The sequence below is a fragment of the Myodes glareolus genome, chromosome 1 (assembly GCF_982192425.1).
Source record: "Myodes glareolus chromosome 1, mMyoGla1.1, whole genome shotgun sequence".
Taxonomy (NCBI): domain Eukaryota; kingdom Metazoa; phylum Chordata; class Mammalia; order Rodentia; family Cricetidae; genus Myodes; species Myodes glareolus.
In genome coordinates, this window is record NC_142026.1 from 56816266 (window position 1) to 56839563 (window position 23298).

Sequence of the window (23298 nt, forward strand, 5' to 3'; positions counted from 1 at the left end):
AGAGTCCTACCCTGCTCCATGCCCCCCAATACTATAGGGAGTAGAGTCCTGTCCTGCTCAATGCCCCCAAACACTAAGTGAGAAAATGCTCAGTCTTCTCACTGTTTTTTGTTCGTTTTGCTTTGAAGAGTCTGTGTAGCCCTGGCTGACCTGGCACTCACAGTAGACCAGGCTGGGCTGGGACTCAACAGAGATCCACTTGCCTCTGCCCATGGGTGCTAAGATTAAAAGTATGTGCCACCATGCCTGGCCCTCAGTCTTCTAATTTTAAATTCCAACTTTTCCCACAATTATCAATATTGTCATGGTAACATAGTATCTTTTAATTTTTATACCAGGAATTTACTTTCCTCTGTTATTTAGGATAGACTGTGGGAGGTGAAGAAGACGACAATGGAAGTCTGGCTTCCTCACCTTTATAGGGTATACATCACTGACTTTGGGGAAGTTTCCCCTCTCTCAGGCATGACTGGTTTCCCTGAAGTTGGAGAAACATTTAAGCTGAAGGAACACATCAAAGTTTTGTTGCAAATGAGAATCTTCTCTTTATTCCACATACAGAAACTGGCTTCTACAGCTGGGTAAGGAAGAGCAACAACTTCGACCTTGCTCTACGTCCGTCCGTGTGGGCCCTGTCCATTTGAGAATTAAAACTCTTGACGTTCAGCCAATCCCGGGTTAGGGAGTGGGAAGGATAGCATGAGTAGCCAGTCCCAGTTAGGGGGCGGGAACAATAACTCGAGGTGCTTTCTTGGTGAGGTGAAGATCAGCTTGGGGCAGGCTCTTCCAGGCAAGTTCGAGGATCCCATACTTGGCAATGCCTTTGGGACGAATGGTGTGCACATTATCCTGCCCAGGGAGAGGTAACACGTCTTGGAATTCCAAAGGGATTTGTGGGGGACGGGAGGCACCACAAACCAAGCAGTATAGCAGCCGCTCCCCAGGCACGAGCTCCACCTCCAGGGCCTTCAGAGTCTCTTTGGAGACAAACTCTTGGGACCGAGGCTCTTCTCTCAGTAGCAGGTCCTGCAGCAGCCTCTGGATTCGGGGGGACTTAAGCTGGTAGAGGTCCATGAGCTGGTAGAATTTTTCCATCCAAGTAGCTGGGTCTTTGGCATACCGCTCCTGTAGCATGCGCAAAACATGATAGAGCGCCACGAACGTCTCCCATTGAGGGAGCGCTTCCTTTTTCTTTGAGATGGGCTTTTTCTCCAACTTAGGCAGTTTGGGATACCTGCTTTTACCTTTAAGATCCCCGAAGTCCTTTTGAAACATCAGTGCCAAGGTTTGTTTGTTTACAGAAGAATGGGCACCTGTCAAAATGTTTCTTGTGGTAGGATCAAAAGATCGTGTCTCCATTTCCTCAAGAACACTGGACAAATGCTGCATCCGTGCGCTTCTGTACGGCTCTCCTAGAAGCTGCCAGTGGATAGCCTTTGGATCTGTAACCCTCTTGGTAGCTAGTGGGAACTCTGGTATGGGGACAGCTGAAGGTTTTTGCCAGCTCTCTTCCTTTCCCTTTATAGGAGGAATCACTTTAAAGTGTTTGGGGCTCATGGGCTCCCTCTTAGGTTTTAAAGTCACCGTGCTTCGAGAGTCCACAGTCTGTTTGTGACGGTGCACGATGGCTCCGAGGATCGCCAGGCGCAGCCACTCCAGGTCTCCTGTGGAGGTGAGGTCTTTGAGAATCTGACACAACCTGTGGAAACTGTCTCTAGGAAGCTCTTCTCCTGCTTCCATCTGTTTTAAGACACCGTGCAGCCATTCTAAGTCTGAGATACCTACATCTGAATAGCGTTCTTGTGTTGAGATCCCGGGGAGGGGCATTTGGCCCGTTGTCTGTCCTGCCAGAAAAGGACGATGCTGCAGAAGCCACTTGCCCTGTGGTGTTTTGTGTCGGAATCTGTGAGCTTGCATGGCCCTTCTAACAATTCGAGATGTGAATGGTTTTATGACGGCTATCGGTTCATACTCTGACTCTGAGATCGTATCCAAAAGGTGTAGGGGTTTCGGCTTATATTTCTCCAACCATTCCCTTTCTTTATCTATAAACTTTGTCTTTAGGGATAACTTGGTTGTCTCAAATTCTGGAAGCTTTTCTTCCCTGAACGTTTGTCTCGTCACTTCAGGTGGCAATGGTTGCTTCCTTTCCACCTCCTCATCTACTGGAGTCAGTTTTCCAGGAAGGCTTTTCGGTGCCTTTAGCTTCATAGAGCTCCCTCTGAGCTCAGGGATTCCTTGTCCAGTGGGAGGAAATGCTTCCCTTCTTGGTAGGGACGTCCATCTTTCTTGCACCTTAGGCTTTTCTCTTTTTAACACCACCTCTTCCTTCTTCACTTCTTCCAACACGTGTTTCTTCTCTTCCTCTTCACTCAGACTTTTCATCTCTTCCTCACTCATGCTTTCTTCAGTCTCCTCCTCTCCCTCCTCCTCTCCCTCCTCCTCTCCCTCCTCCTCTTCCTCTTCCTCTTCTTCCTCCTCCTCTTCCTCCTCATGCATCTTTTCCATTTTTTTATCTTCCTTTTCTATCTTCTTCACCTCTTCTTTATCCTCTTCTCTCTCCTCTTCTTTCTCCTCCTCTTTCTCCTCTTCTTTCTTTTCTTCTTTTTCCACTTTCTCCTCCTCTGTTACCTTTTGTTCCCTCTTCTCTTCTCTCTTTTCTATCTTCTCCTCCATTTCCTTCTCTTCCTCCTCCATAACCTTCTCTTCCTCCTCCATAACCTTCTCTTCCTCCTCCATTTCCTTCTCTTCTTCCTCCATTTCCTTCTCTTCCTCCTCCATTTCCTTCTCTTCCTCCTCCATTTCCTTCTCTTCCTCCTCCATAACCTTCTCTTCCTCTTCCTTCCATTCCTCCTCCTCGTCCCTTCCTTCGTCAGACAAACTCTCTGGCTCTACCTCTACCTCATGTAACAGGCTTTCCATTTCCTTGGAAAAGCTCTCTTTATATTCTATCTGTTCTAACAGATTGTAAAACTTTTCTGTTCCAGGAAGAAGTCCCGCTATGGCATGTCTCCTTCTCCATGATTTTTTGAAGACCAGAGCTTCCTCCTCTGCCCCGAGATCCTCATCCTCCTCTAAGAACTCCATCTGATCCCAGGCAAATCCACTTTCTTCTTCGGCCAGTCTTTGCTCTTCGCTTTTCAATCTTCTCATTTCCCTGGCCAGACGTCTCTGTGTCATAGCCAGTTTCTTCTCATCCTCGATGACTTCCGGCTGTTTTTCATTAGCATCCAACTCCTTCACATCAAGTCTGTCCTCCTCCTTACTTATCCTGGCCTCCTTCACAAACAGTGTCCGTTTTATCTTTGCCATCTTTGTCTCTTTTTGGATCATTTTCCTTTCTTTGCTGACGAGTTTTTGAAGTGCCTTTAAAGATTTTCTTGTTTGCATTATCTCGTGGGAGACACTAATCTCTTTTTCCATTCTCCTTGTTGCTTTGGCTAACTTCCTTTCTTCCTGGGCTTGTATCCGCTGTCCTCTGGTAAGCTCCAGGATCCCCAAGGCGGCATTCTTCTCCTCTGTTGCCAACAGCCTGTCCTCATAGGCCAGAATCTTCTCCTCCAATGACACTCTCTTCTTCATTAGGTCTATTTCATGCTCAGTCAGCCTTCTTTGGCTCGAGATTTCCTCTTCAGTGCCTCTCCTGGAGAGCAGCTCTGACTCCTCTGCCAGCTTCATCATCTCCTCGGCCACCTTCTTCATTTCCTCTGTCAACGCCTCTTCTTTTCCCGCAATCTCAGTCTCCTCTCTGAAGAATTTGCTTTCCTGGATTATTTTCTTCGCGTCATCAACTAACCTTATTTTTTCCTGGGCCAGTTTCCCCCGTTTTCCTGCCAGAATCATAGCTGCCTCCTCCAGTTTCTTCGCTGCTTCAACCAGCTTATTTCTCTTTTCCAGAAGGATCTGTTTCTCCTCCATCAGCTTCTTCACGACATGAATCAATTTGTCCCTGTACATCTTCAGTTTTTGCTTTACGTCCTGTAACTGCTTTTTCTCGTTGAGGAGTTTTTCTTCATTCTCATGGAGGGCTGTTTCCCTCTCAGCCAGTCTCTCCTTTTCCAGAGACAGCATGTGCTTCTCCTGGGCCAGGGCTACTTCGGCCTGGGCCAGTCTGTTCTTCTTTTCTTCCAGTTCCTTCTTTTTCTGGGCCAGTCTCTCCTTCTCCTGGGCCAGCTTCTCTTTCTTCTCCCTTAGTTTCTCCTTCTTCTCCAGCAGTCTCTTCTCCTCCTTGAGCATTCTGCCTTCCTTCTGGGCCAGTTTTTGCTCTTCCTCCATCAGCAGTTCATGCTCCTGGGCCAGCATTTTCTCTTCCAGGGACAGATTCTCCTCGTGCAAGGCCAGCATCTTCTCTTCCTTCAGCAGCTTCTCCCTTCTCTCTGCCAGTTTTTCTTCTTCCTCTTTCAGCTCATCCTCCTTCCAAGCTAGCTCCCTTGTGTCCAATTCCAGGTTCTTCAATTCCTCTTTCAGCTCCTTTTCTTGACATTCCAGATTCAGTTCCTTTTGGGTTGTGGTTTCCATTTTCTGGGTCAACACTGAATTTACCTCAGCCACTTTTGCTATTTTCTTTGCGACTTTTTCTTCTTCACGAGCCAGTTTCTCCATCTTTCTGGCCAGTTTCTTTTTTTTGTGGGCCAGTTGCTCTGCTTGTTGACTTAGAAGTTCCTCCTCTTGGGCCAGAAGTTGCTCCTTCTCACCAAGGGTCCCCTCGATTTGGACCAGTTTCCCATCTGCAGCACCCCTCTTCACATATTCCTGGGCCAGTTTCCTCTCCTCCTGAGCCAGCCTTTTCTCTTCCTGTGCAAGCTTCTCCTCCTCCTTTGCTAGCAGCCTCTGCTCTTTGGCTCGTTCCCTCTGGGCTCGGGCTTGTTCCCACTGGGCCTTGGCCTCTCTGTGTGCCTCTAGGATCTGTTTTAGCGCTTCTGTGAGCTCTTGTTCCTTCTCCTTCTTCTCAGACTCTTCCTTGGGTTTTCCAGACAGTATTTCCCCTATATCCAATTCTGTCTCACTTTTGGTCTTTGATATGGTATTTTCCCAGATCTGTTGCCATTCATCCCATGTCAGTCTCTTCTCCTCTTCCTCTATTTCCTCACTGGGCAGTAGCTTTCTTTCAGCCTGGAGTCGCTCCTCTTCTTCAAAATGTTTCCTGTCCCACTCCTCCTTCCATTCTTCCCAAGATATTATCCTTTGTTTCTGGGCTATGTGCCACTCATCCCAAGACTTCTTCCACTCGGTCCAAGGCAACTTTCTCTTTTCCACCTCTGCTTCTTCTTCTGGTTCAATCACTTCCTCTTCTACTTTGGCCACACCCTCTAGTTCTGGAGTCACAGCTAACTCCTCTGTGGGCACTGTCTTCCCTTTTTGAACTTCTTTCATTTTCTCCTGTTTAGCCATCTTCTTAGCTTTCTTTCCCTCCTTTCTGGACTTTGCCTTTCCTTTAACCGCCACAACTGGTTCTAAGAAAGCAACTTCTCCTTTCTTGCCCTTTTTCCGAGTCACTCCCTCTACCTCCTTTGCTTCCTGTTCTTCTTCTCGTGTTTCTTCTCCGGCCTCTGGCACCTCTTCCTCGGCCTCCATTGCCATAGCCTCTCCATGAACAAAATCTGCTTTGCCCTCTTGCCAGGCCGCTGGCCACTCTTCACCTTCATCCTCCTCTCCCCCTTCTCCCTCCTCCAGAGGGCAGATCTCCATAAAGAGTTCCCAGCTCTGATGCTTTTCTGTCAGGACTTCCTTAGCAGTGGCCAGCAGCTCAGTGCCTAGGTCCTCCACCATCTGAGTTTGGGAACCAGCTATCCTCAGGTTCATGAGCCGGCAGAGATCATCCCGCCATTGCGTGTCTGTACTGGGAACCCTACCAGGTGTCCCCGAGACACCCCTCCCGGAAGTTCTCGGCCTTCTCCTCAGTGGCGGAGGTTCCACAACCGGAGGAGGTAAAATTTCCTCACCCACAACTTCAACTTCCAATTCTTCTTTTTTCTTCTTCTTGTGCATTCTGGGTTTTTGAGCTTTTTTGTCTTTCTTATCTGCAATTTTCAGCTTTTTCCTCAATTTCATGGCCACAGAAATGTGATCCTTTAAGATATCTTTCTCTAAAATTTCAGTATCTCTGGGGCTCTTTAGTGGGCTCACTGCTGAAGACCTGGTTGTGAGGTCCTCAACCATTTCAGCTTCTCCCTGGTCGCTTACCTCCTCTAGTTTTTTCTGTTTAGCTGCTTCTTTTGCTTTCCTGAGACGTCGCAACAATCTCCGGACTGCAGGAAAATTCAAGACATATAAGTGAGAAAAGCATGATGGGTAAATGAAACACTACTAAAGAAGGCTGGGTGGGGCTGTCTTTAAAAAAGGCATTCTCAGCCGGGCAGTGGTGGTGCACGCCTTTAATCCCAGCACTTGGGAGGCAGAGGCAGGTGGATCTCTGTGAGTTCGAGGCCAGCCTGGTCTATAAGAGCTATTTCCAGGACAGGCACCAAAGCTACAGAGAAACACTGTCTTGAAAAAAACAAATAAGCAAACAAACAAAAAAAGGCATTCTTCTTGATAGGTGTGTTCCCAGGTTGTGCCTCCTTATCCAAGGTCTTCCAGAATCTGTGTAGATCTTTCCTAGGAGAACTCTTCCTTGTGGCCCAATCATTTGTCTACCTACCTAATGTCTTAGGACCCTCTCTAGTCCTAACTAGCCTTTCTCTGAGGGACCCTCATACATACCATGCCTTCTACCAGCTGTTCTGACCCGTCTTTGGCTTTTGCTGGACTTGACCTCAGGTTCTTCAGGAACTGGGAGAGGTAGCAAGGAAAGGGCCTTATGAGGTACAGGAGAATATGGAAGTTCTAAAGAAAATTCAGCCTTTTTATCTTCTTTGCATATTGTCAGATTCTCATTTAATCGCTGATCTATTTGAGTAATGAGGATTTGAATGTCTGTGGGCCGCATTCCCAGAAGATGATCCAGGGACTCCTCCCCAATCAGCTCTTGCCTATGAAAGTCAAAGAGAAAACAGACTGCGTTGAGTCAGGCACTAGTGGAGAATAGGAAGAGAGCAAACAGGGGTTTGACAGAGGGACAAAGAAAGACAGCGCATGATATAGAAAGCAAAATGAAGAGAGAAAATGTTTAGGGAGCCAAAAGAGCAATGCCAGGGGTGCCCTGTATGGGGAAGCTGCAGAGTGAGCGGACAAGATGGAAGCTGGAACTTCAAGAAGTCAGGAGACAGAGAAGACATGGAGAAACAAGAGCAGAGCTGCTGAGGTCATCAGAAGGAATCGAAAGGGGCCATGAAAGAGAAGAAGGATCCATCGGGAGTGATAATGACCAGGGATAAAGAAGAGCTGAAGTGGGGAAAAGAAGATGGTGGTAAATTATCGAGGTAACAAAGGCAGCTCACTGCAAGTCCCGGAAAATGTCTCGTTTCTGGACGAGGGCTAAGAGTGAGCTCTTTGAATGGATTCCAGTCTCAGACATTAGGGTCATGGCTTTACTCCTCACTCTCTGGTCTTTGTCCATTAATCCCTGGACCAGAGGCAAAGCAAAGAGATGAGTGATCATCCCAAGACGCTTCAGCCCTTCCCAGGCTAGTTCTCGGATGAGTGGGTTGGAATGGGTGGTGTCATCCAGCAGACGGTGTGCTGTCTCCGAGCGCAGGGTTGGGGTCACCTGGTAAGAGGCGAAGATTTGTCCCAATGCACCAATACAGCATTGGTACTTCAACGGGCTGGCATGGATCATGATGTTGAGGATTGCTTCGACTAGGCTACTGATGGCTACTTCGCTCATCTTTTTTCCCAGCCAGCTGCGGTTTGATGCATCTGTAAGGACGCTGTAAGTTACATCCTTATTTAATCTCTTTTCTATGAATCTATCATCCTCTTTCTCTGGAACATGCCCTGAGTCACTCATAGCTCTTGTCTTGCTGTGCCAGAAGAAGAATGGTTGATGTTTTTCCCAGTCCAGATCCCGCTGCGGTGAGTGCAGGCTGCACTGTAGGAATATGGGGCTGCCCTCTGGCCAAAGACGGGCACGTACCACCGAGTTGGGGATGTAGCAGTCGGGAGCAAGGAGCCATTTCTTTCCATGACCGAAGTAACACCGTAGGATCTTGTAGGGGTTGAGTCCATCCCAAGCAGTCATGTATAACTGGGGAGGAACCACGTAATGAGTTTGGGGTTTCTTACTCTCCTCAGCCAAGGCGCTCCCCTCCAGAGAATCATGCCGGGGAGCACTCAGTAACACAGTGCCCCCATCATCATCTTCTTCTATGACATGCGGGACATTTTGGTCAAAGGCGATGGCTCGCTTATTGACAAGGCTCGCCAGGCCTTCGAGGCCCTGTTTCCGTTGGTCTTGGTAGCTATACTTGGGCACAAATATGGTCTCAAAGGAAAGGAAGAAGCTTGGTGTGAAAGGCTTTGGGGGTTCTACCAAGTCATCTCTTATGCTCAGAAGGGCAAGACGAGAGAGCGTGGATATGGGGAGCAATTGTAAGCAGGATATCAGATAAATACTCTGGTTGAAAGTCACGAGCAGGTCAGCCCGGTCATTTGCAAAGCAGAGTGGGCCAAAGTGCAGCGATGAGTCCAGCATGGCTAAAAGTCTACCATGGAAGTCCCAGATGCGGACAGAGCCATCAGAACCACCTGTGACAAAAAGACTCAAGGGCAAGCAGACATCAAAGGAGGTGACGGAGCACTGGTGCAGAGGCAATGTCTCTATGAATCGGGCGCCTTTCTTTGACCCAAAGGACAGAAAATCGTGGAACTTCCAGAGCCGTAGGCAGCTGGTGTCTGTAATGGCACCCACAGCCTTTGGTAAGAGAATCAGGTGCTTTAGGTGACAGCTGCTAAGAATGCTAGCCAGGGCCCGCAGTTGCAATCTGGTCCCAACCAGCACAGCTTCTGACAGCTGTATGTAGTCATCTATCCCATAGGAACAAAGCAGAGAGTTTTCTCGGCTACTCAGAATCCCGCCATAGAGTGCTGACAGAGCCAGGACAGCCCCAAAGTGCATGACTTTCTCGATTCTGGCACAGCTGTGCTGAGAAAGCACTCTTATCGTACCGCTCTGATGCCCAGAGAATATCAGTCCTTCCATCCCCCGCCCCAGGTGGAAATTCCCATAAGCCAGGCAGTGGACAAAGTCCTTAACATCCGGTGAGGTGCACAGGAGATACTTGACTGGGCAAGGGCTGCGGCTTGTGTCAAACACCAGCACCTCTGTGGTACCTGTTGCCACCATGAGCTCCTCTCTACCTGGATCATAGGCCCAATCCACAGCCTGGTCGAGGATGGAGAAAGGCCAGGTGATAACCAAAAGATCCCCTGTTACAGGAGACACAAAGCGCAACAGGCCGTCTTCCGTCGTGCACAGGATCCGGAAGCAGTTGTCCTTATAGTGGACGCGATGCAACTGCTGGGGAGTCGAGCCACAGATGTTGAAGAGGCTGTAGAAGCAAGGTAGACGGCGCAAGGTAAAATGATGAGTCGTCTGGCAAAAGAAAGTCGTGTTGTCGATAAACTCAAGGCAGGAGAGCGTCTCGCCGAGTTCAAGTCGCCGGAGCAGGTTCCCTGAACTAAGATTCCACTCCTTGATGACACCTTCCTTGCCAGCTGTCAGTAGGGTGTGGGCCTCTGCCCGGTTCTGTATACAGACCACTGATGAGGAATGGGCTCTGAAGCTGTGGAGGGGCACGCTCCTACTCAGGTTCCACACATGGATTTCCCCAGCCTTGTTCCCAGCATACATGAGGTTCATATGGAGACTAGTGAGACAGCAGGTGAGGGGGGAGCCACTGCTAGTGGTCGTGAACCTCTGCACCTCTCCCAGTTGACCAGAGTCCTGGCGGTCAAGCACTCTTAGCATCGTTTCACACAGGGCAACGAGGCAGCCATTGGGGCCGTTCAGAACGATATTCTGGACCAGCTCATCACCAGGTACGGGAAATATCTGTATCATTTTGAGGCCCCTGCCACTTTGTTCAATGGCCCAGGTGACCACTCCCCCAACGATGCCAGACAGAAGCATCTTTGATTCTGGATCAAAGCAGAGACAGCTGATATCAAAGCGGCAGGGCACGGCACACATGGACTTAAATGCCCTAAAATGGTCCCCAAAGAGCCTCAGAATCATGTCACCAGAGTAGGTCACGATGAGATGAAAGGAACCTGTGTGGACTATACACTGGATGGGTGGCAGTCTCTCCATCATTGGGAATGTTCTCTTTTCAACCATGTCGTCAGTCTTGCTCTTCATCCATACTACAGCCTGCGAGACAGAAAAGACAGAAGAGAGCCAAACTTCAGCTAAATTGCCCTCTTTTCTTCCTCCCTCTCCTTCCTTCCTTCCTTCCTTTTTTCTTTCTTTCTTTCTTTCTTTCTTTCTTTCTTTCTTTCTTTCTTATCTTGGTTTTTCAAAACAGGGTCTGTCTGTGTAGCCCTGGCTGTCCTGGAACTCACTCTGTAGGCCTTAAACTCACAGAGATCAACCTGCCTCTGCCTCTGTCTCCTGAGTGCTGGGATTAAAGGCATGCACCTCTACTGCCTGGGTTCTTTCTTCTTCTTCTTGACAGGGCCTTTCTACGTGGCCCTACCTGACTTAGAATTCACTGTAAGGACCAGGTTGACCACTTCCTCTTCCTTCTATTTATTTTTTTAGTTTTGACAGGGTCTTGCTTTGTAGCCCAGGCTGACCTTGATCTCACGATCTTCCTGACTGGAAAGGAAGAGGACTGGGAGGACTGGTGTGTGGCATCACATCAGGTTTCCTTGTTGGTTTGCTTTGCCAAGGAGGTATCAGAAGACTAGAATAACTTCTACCTTCTAGGGAGTTGGAATGAGGACAAAGGCAGGGAGCCTTGAATCCTTTCACTAACCTCAGCTTACTTTAGGAAAATCATGACGTCTACACCAGGTGAAGACTGTGAACAGACAAAGCATGAAGGGGGATCCTGAACCTGGATTCTATTCATTCAAGGGGTGGCTCTTCCTTTTCCAGTAGACAAAGACAAGGGCATGGCCCTTGGCGGAGCTGAGCAGGGAGGAAAGTTGTCTTACCAGTGTTTCTTTTGTGTAGGGCATTATCCAGGAGAGGGAGGCAAAGAAGTGGGCTTCAATGAAGTAATGGCATATGAGCGGCATTGCCTGAGACTGGCGAGAGTCTTTGAACAGTACCTTGGAGCGGTCACTCAGCACAGTTGCATCACTCTTTGATTCGGCTGGGTGTTTCTGGGGAGAGACGTGGCATAAACTGATGCATAGGCACTAATATATTGTTAAGAAAAAAATAGAGCTGGGCGGTGGTGGTGCAAGCCTTTAATCCCAGCACTTGGGAGGCAGAGGCAGGCCCATCCCTGTGACTTCTAGGTCAGCCTGGTCTACAGAGCAGAGCAAGTTCCAGGACACCCCGGAAACCCTGACTCAAAAACAAACAAACAAAAAACAAAACAAAAAACAAAGTCAAGATTGCAGCATTTCCCCAATGACAAATCTTGGTTGTCAACTTGACATACCTGGAAAGATATATTCAATGGAAGGATTGCCTCCGCCAGATTTGCCTGCAGGTATGTCCATAGGGTATTTATTTTCTTGATTGCTAATTGACCTGTTATGGCCCAGCCCACTGAGGGCAGACCATTCCTAGGCAGGTAGGCTGTGTGAAAAAACTCACTGGGCCAGGCCTTTAATTCCATGCCTTTAATTTCAGCACTTGGGAGGCAGAGACAGGCAAACTGTGAGTTCGAGGCCAGCCTGGCCTGGTCTAGTTAGTTCCAGGCCAGGCCCCAAAGCTTCAGAGAAACCCTGTCTTGAAAAAAAAAAAGAAAAAAAAAAAAAGCTAACTGGGCAAATCAGGGTGCTCCTCCATAGGCTTCTGAGCCCCCAGCTTGGCTTCCATTGGTGAGCCCCTGTAAGACGAAATGGTCAGTGATTTATTCCAGCAACCGAAAGCAAACTAGAATGCACACCCCTTCCCCCGTCCTAACTTCTGTTACATTCGCATGTGCATAGCAGATGTTGCCCTTTACACGCATGTCAGAAATCCCCCAACGCACATGAAACCACACTTGGACAGGTAGATGACCAAATTATATCATGTATGCACAGGAGAAAATTACACTCTTCCGAAGGTGTAGTTAGCCACATCCATCCTCAAACATCTCCACATCTAAAGTGCACATGCATCAGAAAGGATACAACCTTTAACAGATTACTCAAGTATATGACCCTAGAGCCACATGCAATGTAACAGGACACCCCAAAAGTCCATATAACTTGGAATTATTAAAGATAAAAACTACACAAATAAGGGGCTGGAGAGATGGCTCAACAGTTAAGTGCACTGTTTGATCTTGCAAAGAGCCTCGCTCCAGTTCCCAGCACTCACACTGTAACTCACAATGGCTTGTAACCCCAGTTCTATGGAATCTAATGCCCTCTTCTGCCCTCCATGGGCACACATACAGGCAAAACATAACAATACAATAAAAATAAATCTTTAAAAAAATTTCACAAGCCAGGAAGTGGTGACACATGCCTTTGATCTTAATACTGGGGAGGTAGAAACAGAGAGATTTGAGGCCAGCCTGGTCTACAGAGTGAGTTCCAGTATAGCCATAGCCAAGACTGCACAATGAAACCCTGTCTCGAAGAATAAAAAAACAAAAGCAACAACAAAAACTACCCACACAAATACTTTTTTGGACACCTTATCTAGCCAAGGAACAGCACATACATGGTGTGTTATATTCCACAAAGACAGAACACGAATATGAACCATGCACTTGGGGCCCATTTGCAAATGTTCTCTCTGGTGCCTTACTCTTTGTGGTGCTTTGAGTGAGACTGGCCCCCAAATGCTCATATAATTGAATGCTTAGTCACCAGTTGAACAGTTTGGGAAGGATTAGGAGGCGTGTCCTTGATGGAGGAGGCGCTTCAACAGCTTACACCAGGCCCAGTCTCTCTCTACCCGCTGCCTATGGATCAGGATGTAATTCTCAGCTACTGCTCCAGCACCATGGCTGCCTGTCTGCAGCCATGCTCCCCACCATGGTGAAGATGGATTCACCCTCTAAAACTACAAGAAAGTCCCAAATTAAATGCTTCCTTTTATAAGAGTTGCCTTGGTTATGGCATCTCTTCACAGCAACAGAACAGTGACAAAGATACTTCCCTTTCAGATTCTCTACCCTTGACAATGCCCCCAAATGTTTACATCCCACTATCATTGTCTGTAGAGTTATTGAGAAATTGGTGTCCCCCTTCTGTTGTGGTGACAACTGTCCTAGTGGTTTGCCCTGCTTTCCTCGTTTCCATGGCCTGTATATGGCTCTTTTTGAAGTGCCTATTGCTATAAGGTAGGAGCTAAGCAATAATATGTTAATGTTCTAAAAACACATGCCTTACCTTGCTTTTTTGAATGGCTTCATTCACGAGGCGTATAAACTCATTCCACTTGGGAATGAGTCTGATGGAAGACATCACTTGACTTTTCCCCTGGTCCTCCTCAGGACCGTTGCTTGCACACCTGTGGGTATCCAAAAGAAGGATGCTTTCATGGGTTACTTTTCTAGAAGCTGGGAACCAGAAGGCAAGAACCATGGAGTCATGTTTTGGGTTTTGCTTTACTTTGTTTCATGATGGCTGCGTTCACCCTTGGCTGGCTTTGAACTTCCTATATAGCAGAGGATGTCTTCACTTTCCGATCCTCCTGCTCGCACTAAGTGCTAGGATTATAAGCATGTGCTGTCATGCCCGGTTTATGCAATGATATGGATGGAACCCAGAGCTTCACGCCTGCTAGGAGGATACTCTGCCATGGAGTAACAACCCTAGCCTGCTTTTCCTCATTTGTAAAAAGGGAAAATGCCAATCTTGCCTGCTTTGCCCCACTGTTAGGAAGATCAGACAGAACTCCCGAGAAAGCCCTTGTAAGTATAGCCTGAAGCAGCAGGCAACCACAAATGGCTCTAGGCTTGGGATTCTGTCTTTCCTCTTTAACCCCCTTCTTCCGATTCCCCATTCCCTCTCCTCCCTCCCTCTGCTTGTCTCCTTTCAGCGTTCTTCTTTTCTTCCCCTTCCCTTCTTCATACTTTCAGTTGCTCCGTAAACATGACCACCAAGTCTGACCAGCAGAGGGCAATGAAGGCCAAGTGACTGCCAGGTGAAGGAACACTTCAGTCAGAGAAATGATTCCCAAAGCAGTGCTTTGGAACTTGTTAGACCGCATAGTAGTCCCTTCAGCCTGGGGCAATGGCACGGGCCTATAATCCCAGCGCTCCGGAGGAAGAAGCAGGCAGATCTCTGTGTGCTTGAGGCCAACCTAATCTACATAGTGAGACTGAGGACATAGGGCTGTGTAGAACGACCCTGTCTCAAATGCCTCCTCCCCCAAGAAAAGGAGAGGGAGCAGGAAAAAAGGGCAAGTTTTCTCGGCTGAAACCCCAGCTCTTACTGCACTGTAAACTCCTATATAAGACCAATGATAACTTGGCTTTTAACAGGCTCCCTAGCTGATCGCTTGCACGCTAAAGTGGAGGACCATTGGTTTAGAAAGCTGTCAGAGTTCACAGTCAGAATGGCTTGGATCTTTTAAAGCAAAGCCAGTAGAATTCTCAATATGCCTAAGATTAGGTCCCGTATTTGAACAGAGACTAGCCTGAATCTGAGAGGAAGCAGCAGGCAGAACATAAATGTCCAGTGGGTGGGGGTCTGTGAGAAGAGAGACGTGTTCAAGACGACCTGTAATTCCAGCACTTGGGAGGCTAAGGCAGGACAGGATAGCGACTGGGTGTTAGGCTATCCTGGGTTATATAGAGAGTTCCAGGCCAGCCAGGACTGATATGTGAGTGATCCTACCCCATTCCATCCTGCTGCCTCAATCAGGGCTAAGAGTCAATCTACAGCTCTGAATCTATCTATATCATATAAGGAGGTTCTTCCAGCCCATAATAAGGAAGCTCTTGCCCCCCAAATCCACTCAAGAGTAGTTACTGGGGACTGGTATTGGGCCTCGCCCTCTTGGTTCGCTCTGCAGTCTCAAGTTCACACCGTGCTTCTGCCCTGTCTTCAATTCCATTCCCCTCTGGCCACCTTGGAGGAGCTGGGGCAATCTGCTTCCAATCCTGCACACCAGTGAACAACCTGTGGGCCAGCCCCACACCTACACTGTACCCCCACTGGGTCTTCCTTCAGTCCCCAGAGCCACCGAGGTGTCACGTGTGGCAAATGTGCAGTCTTCGCCATTAGCTCCCATTGTTCTGGGTATATCCATCGTCTCCCACTTTTCACCAGGCTATGACAATGCCGTCAGGACCTTTTGCGGAATCACTGCTGGGGTTGGCATGGGGCAAGGGAGTCTTCCCCTAAGTTTGTGTTTTCTGTCACTCCTACCTCAGACTCATTCATCAGGTGACCTGGAGGAAACCTCTGCCCTAAACTCTTCCCAACTCCATCCTTACTCTCAGGTCTCGTCCCTAAACACAAGTCTCGAAGGGGTTCTGGAGGAATTGGTTCCAAAGGTATTGACCAACGACTTGCTAGCTCAGAAATGATTTGATTTATTGGTGGCACTCAGTCTGTAGTCAGGGTATTTGGGACTAAGATGGGCTATTTCCTCTTGTCTATGGGGGGGAAAACTCAAATCTGTGCTCTTTTCCCTTCTCTTGGGTTCAGGTCTGAGGAAAAGCAGGTGGCATGAGAGAATGGACTGCAGGGGGCGCTGCACTCCACACACTGCATGCCTCTCGGCCCTCTCTGGCTCTCCAGCTTCGTGTTCCTAGAGTCCAACAGCACCAGAGATACAGACTTCTTGCTTCATTGACTTTGCAGTTTAGCAGGGAAAGGAGACGTCAACAAGTAGTCACAGAACTAATTAACAACGGGACAGCTGGAGTTATTAAATTTTTCTGCAGCCTTTGTTTCAAACTTAAATTCTACCAGTAATATCCATAGCGTCTTTGGTGGTGTGTGTGCTCACTCACGTGCATCTGAGCACTAGTGCTCAGGCTAGTCTTGAACTTTGGATTTAAATGGTCCTCCTGCCTCCTTCTCTTGAGGAGCTGGCTATCATGTGATTTAATTTTAGGAAGGAAGATTATCAAGTACTATGCGTAGATATAACAAGTGACCACCCAAAAGGAGGGTGATATGTGTTCCACACTTTGAGATAGAACCCTAATAAATTAAAAGGCCTTGCCTTCCAGGCAGGTTTCACACTTGGAAACAAGAGTGTAGGAAGTCCAACTGGGACCGAAAGGGTCTAAATAAATAGTTGACTGCAAGACTAGAGAGGACCCCTTAGTTTTCTTTGTTCTTTGGTGTTACTGAAGTTTGTCTACCAGGTCTTGGCACACGACTCTTGGACTGTTGGTAGATCCAAAGGGCTATTAGGCACTTAACTTTCACACACATTTAGATAGTGGGCTAGCTTCCAGGCAATGGAAGAGTTAGCTTAGATCCCTGGGAATAATAGTGCCCAGCACTTAGGAAGGCTACCAAGTGTTAAAAACTGGTATACTTTGAACAGTGGGAGCTAACGGTAGTAACTAAAACAGAGGCATTTAATAATACTGCTTTAATTTGTTTGTTTGTTTGTTTGTTTGGTTTTGGTTTTTCGAGACAGGGTTTCTCTGTGTAGCTTTGGAGCCTGTCCTGGAAATCGATCTGTAGACCAGGCTGGCCTTGAGTTCATAGAGATCCTCCTACCTCTGCCTCCCAAATGCTGGGATTAAAGGTGTGCGCTACCATAGTCCAGCTTACTTTTATTTTGAAAAGTTTTGTGCATGCCTGTGTAGCGGTGGAGGCATGTGCACACGAATGTAGGTGCTCTGGGTTGGGGGGGGGCGTGGAGGCCGGGAAAGGGTGTGTCACATCCCTGGAACTTGAGTTACAGGCATTTGGGAACCGTTCAACAAGGGTGCGGGAAACTGATCCTCTTAAAGAATGTATGTGCTCTTCACTTCTGAGCCATCTTCCCAGCCCCTATTTAATTCTTAGGATGGTACTATGACTTAGCTATTTATCTTCAATTAACTTTTTAAGATGAATGTGGAAAAATTTATTGGAATTCTAAGGGCCATATAAACAAAAAAGTCATTGTTTCACACTTGCTTGCCTGTCCTGTTTCTTACTTACAAAGGTCACCTGCCTATGTCCTGTCTGTATCCTTCTAAAGGTGTTCTGCGCATACCCAAGTATAATATACATTTTCTACATACACGCTGTATACAGTATACATATATTCTTCCTCTGTCTGGAGATTAATTCATATAATATGGAGCTATACTTCATTTTCCAACAGTTGCCAGATGCAAAGTCTAGGACCATCATTTTTCTCAGATTCCCATTAGTGGGCATTGGTCCTGTGTGTGGGTCTCATGTAGCCTAGGCTAGCTTCAGCCTTGCCATTAGCCAAGGAACTCCTGATGCCCCTGCCTCCACTCCCCAAATCCTGAAATTAGACCCTCTCACTGGATTTGACTTTGTTAACAAATATTGGGCAGTTTTCAACCCTTTGTTACAACAATCCATGCCACAAATGACTTTCTTAAGTGTCTCATATTTTTACTTAAATTGTAAAACTGAAACAGCAAACATATACAATCAACATTTTAATGTATCAAGGCTCATTATTAAAATTCATCTTAATTTTTGCATGTAAAATTTATTTTATTTATCTGTTTATGTGAACCACCAGGTTTAGTTACTCATAAGAGCAAGGTTGATGGTTGGTTTACATGGGTATGAGCAAAGAAAAGGTTTCTACCCCAGCAACCATTAACTGGAGATAGGCTTCAGTTTTTATATAAGGTGATGCCCCCTCCCCAAATTCGAACTCTGTAGCCCAGGATGGCTCAGAACTCAGTGTGCAGTCACCCTCCTGCCCTCAGCCTTGTGAGTGCTAGGATTACAAGCCCGGTTTTATGTAATAATTAAAATTGGTGGGATATAATAGTGCATGATTTTAATCCAAGCATCTGGAGGCAAAGGCAGGCAATCTTTGTGAGTTCAAGGCCAGCTTAGTTTACATCTAAAATCCCAGGCCCGCTAATTACACGGCAAAACCCAGTCTCAAAAATTAAAGTAGCTATTTCTGGTAAGTATTACCGCTGGAGATCACAATGACTTGGATTAGATGTCTAAGACTTTTTTTTTTTTTCTGAATGGATGGGCACCTGAATGATCCCTCTGTTCTGTCCCAGTAAGAAGAAATATGTGCTTCCCATCATGTCACAATGAATACTTCCCAGGAAACAGGATGAAGCAGAAAGGCTATGCATGGGGTTTAGAGGGTGCAATTCTAGTCCACTGCCTCAGAAACTCTTACGGAGTGATAAAGGCAATATCGTTTTGATGGCTTTTTGTTTGTTTGTTTGTTTTTAAGGTCGAATCTTCGCTTCTATCAGCGAGTGGATTAAATCTAGACATTTCCCAGGCTGTAGGCACTCAACAAACATAGTTATGCTCAGACTGTGTAAGAACTGAATGAATGGGAGAGAAAAGGCTTGCCAGGCAGCCTCTACGGGTTGTGATTCCGCGGCTCCCGCCTCGGGGACAGGTCAGGAGCCTCCTAGGAGGGAGAGAGGAACACAGGGAGCCGAGTCCCCACGTTCTTGCTCCACGGAATCCGCAGAGGCGGGGAGGGTGGGTGTGTCTGCCTCCTTAGGGCAGGAGCCGCGCCTGTTACCTGCGACAGGACTCCCCGACAAGGGACAGCGAGCTTGGCGGCAGCCGGGGGCTCCTGTGTAGACGAACAGACCTAGAGGGGACCGGGGAAGCAACGCTGAAAACGAGAAGGGACCCCACCGACAGAACGGTTAGTCCCGCAGCCCCGCACCTGGCGGACTGACCCGGGCGACCAGAGCGAGCGCGTGTGCACACTGGCACGCGCACGCGTTCCGAAAGGGGGGGTGGAAAGAAAGTCCTCCTCCCTCGACCCCCGCCCCGACGGCCCCCACCCCACCCCCGCATCTACCCAGGCCCGAGTCCGCCGGAGAGCGCGCGTGCGCGAGGGCGCGCCGCCGCCGTCCCGCTCCGCCTGGCGCTGATGGGGGTCTAGCGCACAGCTCCGGTCTACCCACCCCTCCCCAGGCTCGCAGGTTCGGGGTAATAGACTCCCGCCCTGTGGAGAGGGACGGCGAAGGTTCCCCGAGCAGAGGGAGAAGGCGGATGCGGCAGAGAGAACGGAGAAACCGGTCGAGCAGGGTGAAGAGCGAGGCTCGCGGGCTGGAGCGAGCACAAGACACGCCTCCCTGCCTCACGCCCCTCGGGGCTGCGGAAGTCCTCAGGAGACTGGAGCTGCACCGAAGGGTCCTGTAAACTACGACTCCCAGAAGGCGTGCGGTGATACGCCTACGACTCCCGGCAGCCCCTGCGCGTCAGGCTCTCTTCAGCGCGCTGCTTCTCAGGGAGAAACTACAGTTCCCACGAGGCCTCGCGCGAAGCGGCTTGGAAGTGGGCAGCCTGGAAGTCACTCGGGCCACTGGAGCTGACGGCGTCTTTAGCGAGCCGCGCGGTGCCGGACGCCGCGGTCGAGGAGCCCGCGGGGCGTGCAGCCGGGACGACGAGGTACGTGGCTCCGGATGCAGGAGCAGTCTCGCGTAAGGGTGGTGGGGAATTGGTGACTGCTCGGACCCCGAGGGTCAGCTCAGGCGGGTGACCAGGCGGACGGCCGGGTGTGGGCATCGGCTGTGGGGGGCGGCAGCGCCGGGACTCACGCCCTCCGTACCCGGCGGGACTCGTGCCCGCATGGCTCAACTTTCCAGACGTGCAACCCGGCACTGTAGGGAAGAGCTTGGAGTCCGGGAACCGTGGGTGCACGTCCCAGCTCTGGCACTCTGGAGCTGCGGTCTGGGAAAACCGCGCCGAACCTCCTTTTCTGCCTTCGGTAAAACGGGGAACGATGTCCTTTGCTGGTAATTCTTTTGAGCGGTTGAGATCTGGTGAATTAGGCATTCCATATTGAAGATACTTCTTGCGGGTTTGCGTTATTGTTAGCTCCTGGAGAAATGAGGCGAAGATACTGTCCATTGCATTTGATGCCAGTTAGTTGACCATGTGCATGTAAAGATCCGAGTCCATAGTTAACACTCAGTGCAGAGGAGCTGCTCCAACTGATATGATTTTGATAAGAGCTTTTGCTTGTGAAGCAGAGAGGCTTGTGTTCAAATTTAGGTTTTGCCACGCGCTGGCTGGTTGTGTGACCTTGGGCAGCTAACTTCGCCCCTCTGTGCCTTAGTTTCCCTTTCTCTGCCTAAATATAAACTGCAGGTTTCAACTGCAGCCACCTCATAGAGCTGTTTTGGAGATGTAGGAGAACTCGCTGTGTAAAATGCAACACAGCTGCCGGCACACAGCCGTCTGTGAATGCTCTCATTTGTTCAGCGTTCCCGAGTAACGTCGAGACCCTCTCTGAGTAGGGTTCTGCTGTAGCATTGGTCTCCTCAGTGGGCCGGACTCGACACTGGCCCAGTTGGCTTTCCCTTCTGCAGACTTAGGTCCCACATTTTTAAAAATGGGACAATAGCAGTATTGCCCTGGTAAGGTTCTGAGGATTTGCTGAACACTAGGCTGAGCCATCCCTCACTGAGTGGCAGCTCTAATGCATTATGATTGTTCTCCTTCAATGTTCTCCATCTGGCCCAGAGACTGCCTAACTGTGGGCTGTGACATGACAGCCCTGAGCTCCCCCACATGTTTGCTCCCAGCCTCAATGTCCCATCTGTGAAATGGTAGTCATGGGACTTCTCTGCCAGGATTGTTCTGACTCCAGGAGCTGCTTTGTGGTTATCACGGAGCCCAGAGCACTTGACGAATGGACCTCTCTTTTTCTACAGTGAGCCTTTTCTGATCCTGTTTGTACCTGTAGGGCAGAGTGCAAGGTTAGTGCCTCTGGTCCGTAAAGTTTACTCAGCAAGGGTTCAATTGCGGAGCATCCTGTGGGTTAAGGACCTGAGAAGTGACCGTGCTGACCTGTCCTCAGCACTCCTTGCACACTTCCTCCCCTCCAAGTCAGTATATTCACGTCAGGTCTGTATTTATCATCATTATTAATAGGTACTGAGGATGGAATCTGGGGCTCTGTGCATGGTACACACATGCACTGGCGCTTTCTTGACGTCCCCTGATGGATGTTCTTGGGCATGTCAATCTGAACTCTTTTTCCTCCTTGATCCAATAGTCACCAGCCATCACAGCCGACTGACCAGCATTGACCCAGTTGCCTGAGGCAGTAACTCGGAAGTTGCTTGTCTTCCTCAGCCTCCCCTTATCCAGTTGACTGATAGAAGGATGGAGCTGCCATGTTACAGAAGCTCACTTCGCTGGGCCTAGGCTGGAGGTTTCCCTGTCCCCTCTGTAGATGGTGGTCTTTTCTGTTTTGAGACAGGGTCTCAAGAAGCCCGGGTTACCCTTAAGTTGACTTAGGATAACTTTGAACTCCCAACCCTTCTGTCTCCAAGTATGGGGATTACAGGTATGCATCACCATGGCTATGGGGGGTATGCTTGTCTGACAAGGTCCAGTTGTTTCTTTTTCTTTTCTTTTCTTTTCTTTTCTTTTCTTTCTTTCTTTCTTTTTTTTTTTTTGAGACAGGGTTTCTCTTTGGAGCTTTGGAGCCTGTCCTGGAAATCAATCTGTAGACCAAGTTGGCCTTGAGCTCACAGAGATCCTCCTGCCTCTGCCTCCTGCGTGCTGGGACGAGTTGTTTCTTTGAGTCATTGAGAATGACATAGATAGGCGCACATATGTAGAATGTGCACTCATGTGCTCCAGAGAAGACAATGTGGATTTGGCCAGACTGCAATGGCTACAGGTGTGTCAGGAAGGCCTGGTCTTCAGGCTACTCATTTCTGTGGTTTTTTAACCTGCCAAAGTCAAACTGAGTTGATAATTTCTTTCTGAAAAATTGCACGCTGTCAGTGCATGGGAAGGCAGCACACACCACACACTGGGGAAAGGCTGGGAAGGAGCTTCCTGGGTCTCTGCGAGGTTTAATCTGTAGCAGAAACCTGTCCATGCAATTTCATTTGAGGATGGGAAACTATTCTTCATTGAATTTATGATGGCTGTTATATTTGAGGGTTTTTGGGTTTATTTGTTTGCTTGCTTTTTGCATTTTTCATCTGTAGAAGTAAGGCAGTGACTAAAAAAGACTCTGGTCTGTCTCCCTTGTAGTGACAACAGCAAATGGTTTTTAAACCTTGTGGGTAGAATGGGTTAAGAGTTACCGTGGGCCCGGTTTTCAGATGTTGCAGTTGTTAGGTGGTAAATCAAAACTGGAATGTAGAGTGTGCAGAGATTGGGGCCTTTTTCAGCTGTAAAATATATTTGCCTGTATTTTTCAAGTTGAGGCTTAATAACTTGCAAAAGCTAAATTAAATGTACTTACGTTTTAATAAAAGAAAACAACATCGTTTTCTTTAGTTTTTGTTTTCAGCTGTTAGAGTGAGAGGGAAGCTAACCAGACCAATCTGTACTTTCCTTCTTCAGCATTGCTCTAGTCATGGCCTTAGTGCGTGTGTTGGGGAACAGGGGATTGAATTAACACAAACTGAACATGGTGGCACACACCTGTAATCCCAGCGCTTAGAAGTAGAGACAATCAGGAGGACAAGGCTAGCCTGTGCTATGTGAGACACCCATCTCAAAAACCAGAGCATTCGAGACAGATGACTTCGCTGTACCGTGCCAGGCAGTGTGTGGTGTAGAAGGAAAACAGGCGTCCCACCTTCCACTGCAGTGCCCCTGCCCTCGACACGACCACACATTTACACTGTGAGTGGCAAGTATGTAGCCTCAGGTCAGAGCTACCAGAGTGAACAAAAGGGAGATACCCATGGCCGTGGTGATTAGGTTGTATGCTTGTGCGTGTGTGCGCGTGAGCGTGTGTGTGTGTGTGTGTGTGTGAGTGAGCGTGTGTGCGCGTGAGCGTGTGTGTGCGTGTGTGTGTGTGTGTATACTTAGATCTGTTGATCTGTGCTTATGTCAGTTGTTTTTTTCTTCCTCCTCCCCTACCCCTTCCTTAAGAAAGGAGGCGTAGGGCTCAAGCCATATACACGTGACATCCAGTCCCTACCACAATTGTGTGAGCAGGGTCATATAGCTGGCTCATATAGCTCAGATAGCTGCCTTACACTTGCTGTGTAATGGGCTGGCCCTGAATTTCTGATCCTCCTGCCTCTACCTTCCAAGTACTGGTATTACTGTCTGTGCCATCCTTCCTGGCTCAAGCTACACATATTTGTAACTTGGTTTTTGGATATATCTCTTCAAGTTCTTACATACAGATCTGACTTTACTTAATGACTGTGCCCA

At 48.4% G+C, this 23298-nt stretch overlaps 2 protein-coding genes across 3 annotated transcripts in view; one reads left to right on the forward strand and one right to left on the reverse strand.

Annotated features, from left to right (window-relative positions):
- Positions 1-308: 308 nt before the first annotated feature.
- On the reverse strand, positions 309-18851 carry LOC125403721 (WD repeat-containing protein 87-like). The gene is made up of 6 exons (XM_087907018.1): positions 18671-18851; positions 13390-13510; positions 11041-11211; positions 7380-10252; positions 6703-6971; positions 309-6248 (listed from the first exon to the last, which is right to left on the reverse strand). The coding sequence occupies exons 2-6, from the start codon at positions 13462-13464 to the stop codon at positions 718-720; spliced, it is 8919 nt and encodes a 2972-aa protein (XP_087763144.1). The 5' UTR covers positions 13465-13510; positions 18671-18851; the 3' UTR covers positions 309-717.
- A 165-nt stretch (positions 18852-19016) lies between these two features.
- The window catches only part of Sipa1l3 (signal induced proliferation associated 1 like 3), a 212749-nt gene continuing 208467 nt past the window's right edge, over positions 19017-23298 (forward strand). For both annotated transcript variants that reach the window (XM_085695202.2, XM_048439305.3), the window contains exon 1: positions 19017-19551. The gene's annotated coding sequence lies outside the window, so the exon portion shown is untranslated. The remainder of the gene's footprint in view (positions 19552-23298) is intronic.

Bases quoted from the DNA above. Each gene is read 5' to 3' on its own strand.
- LOC125403721 (XM_087907018.1), bottom strand. From the start codon at position 13,464: ATGTCTTCCATCAGACTCATTCCCAAGTGGAATGAGTTTATACGCCTC. The intron at 10,253-11,040 runs GTAAGACAACTT...TCTGTCTCGCAG, and splicing joins CCTACACAAAAGAAACACTG to GCTGTAGTATGGATGAAGAG. The intron at 6,249-6,702 runs GTATGTATGAGG...ATTTTCCTGCAG, and splicing joins AACAGCTGGTAGAAGGCATG to TCCGGAGATTGTTGCGACGT.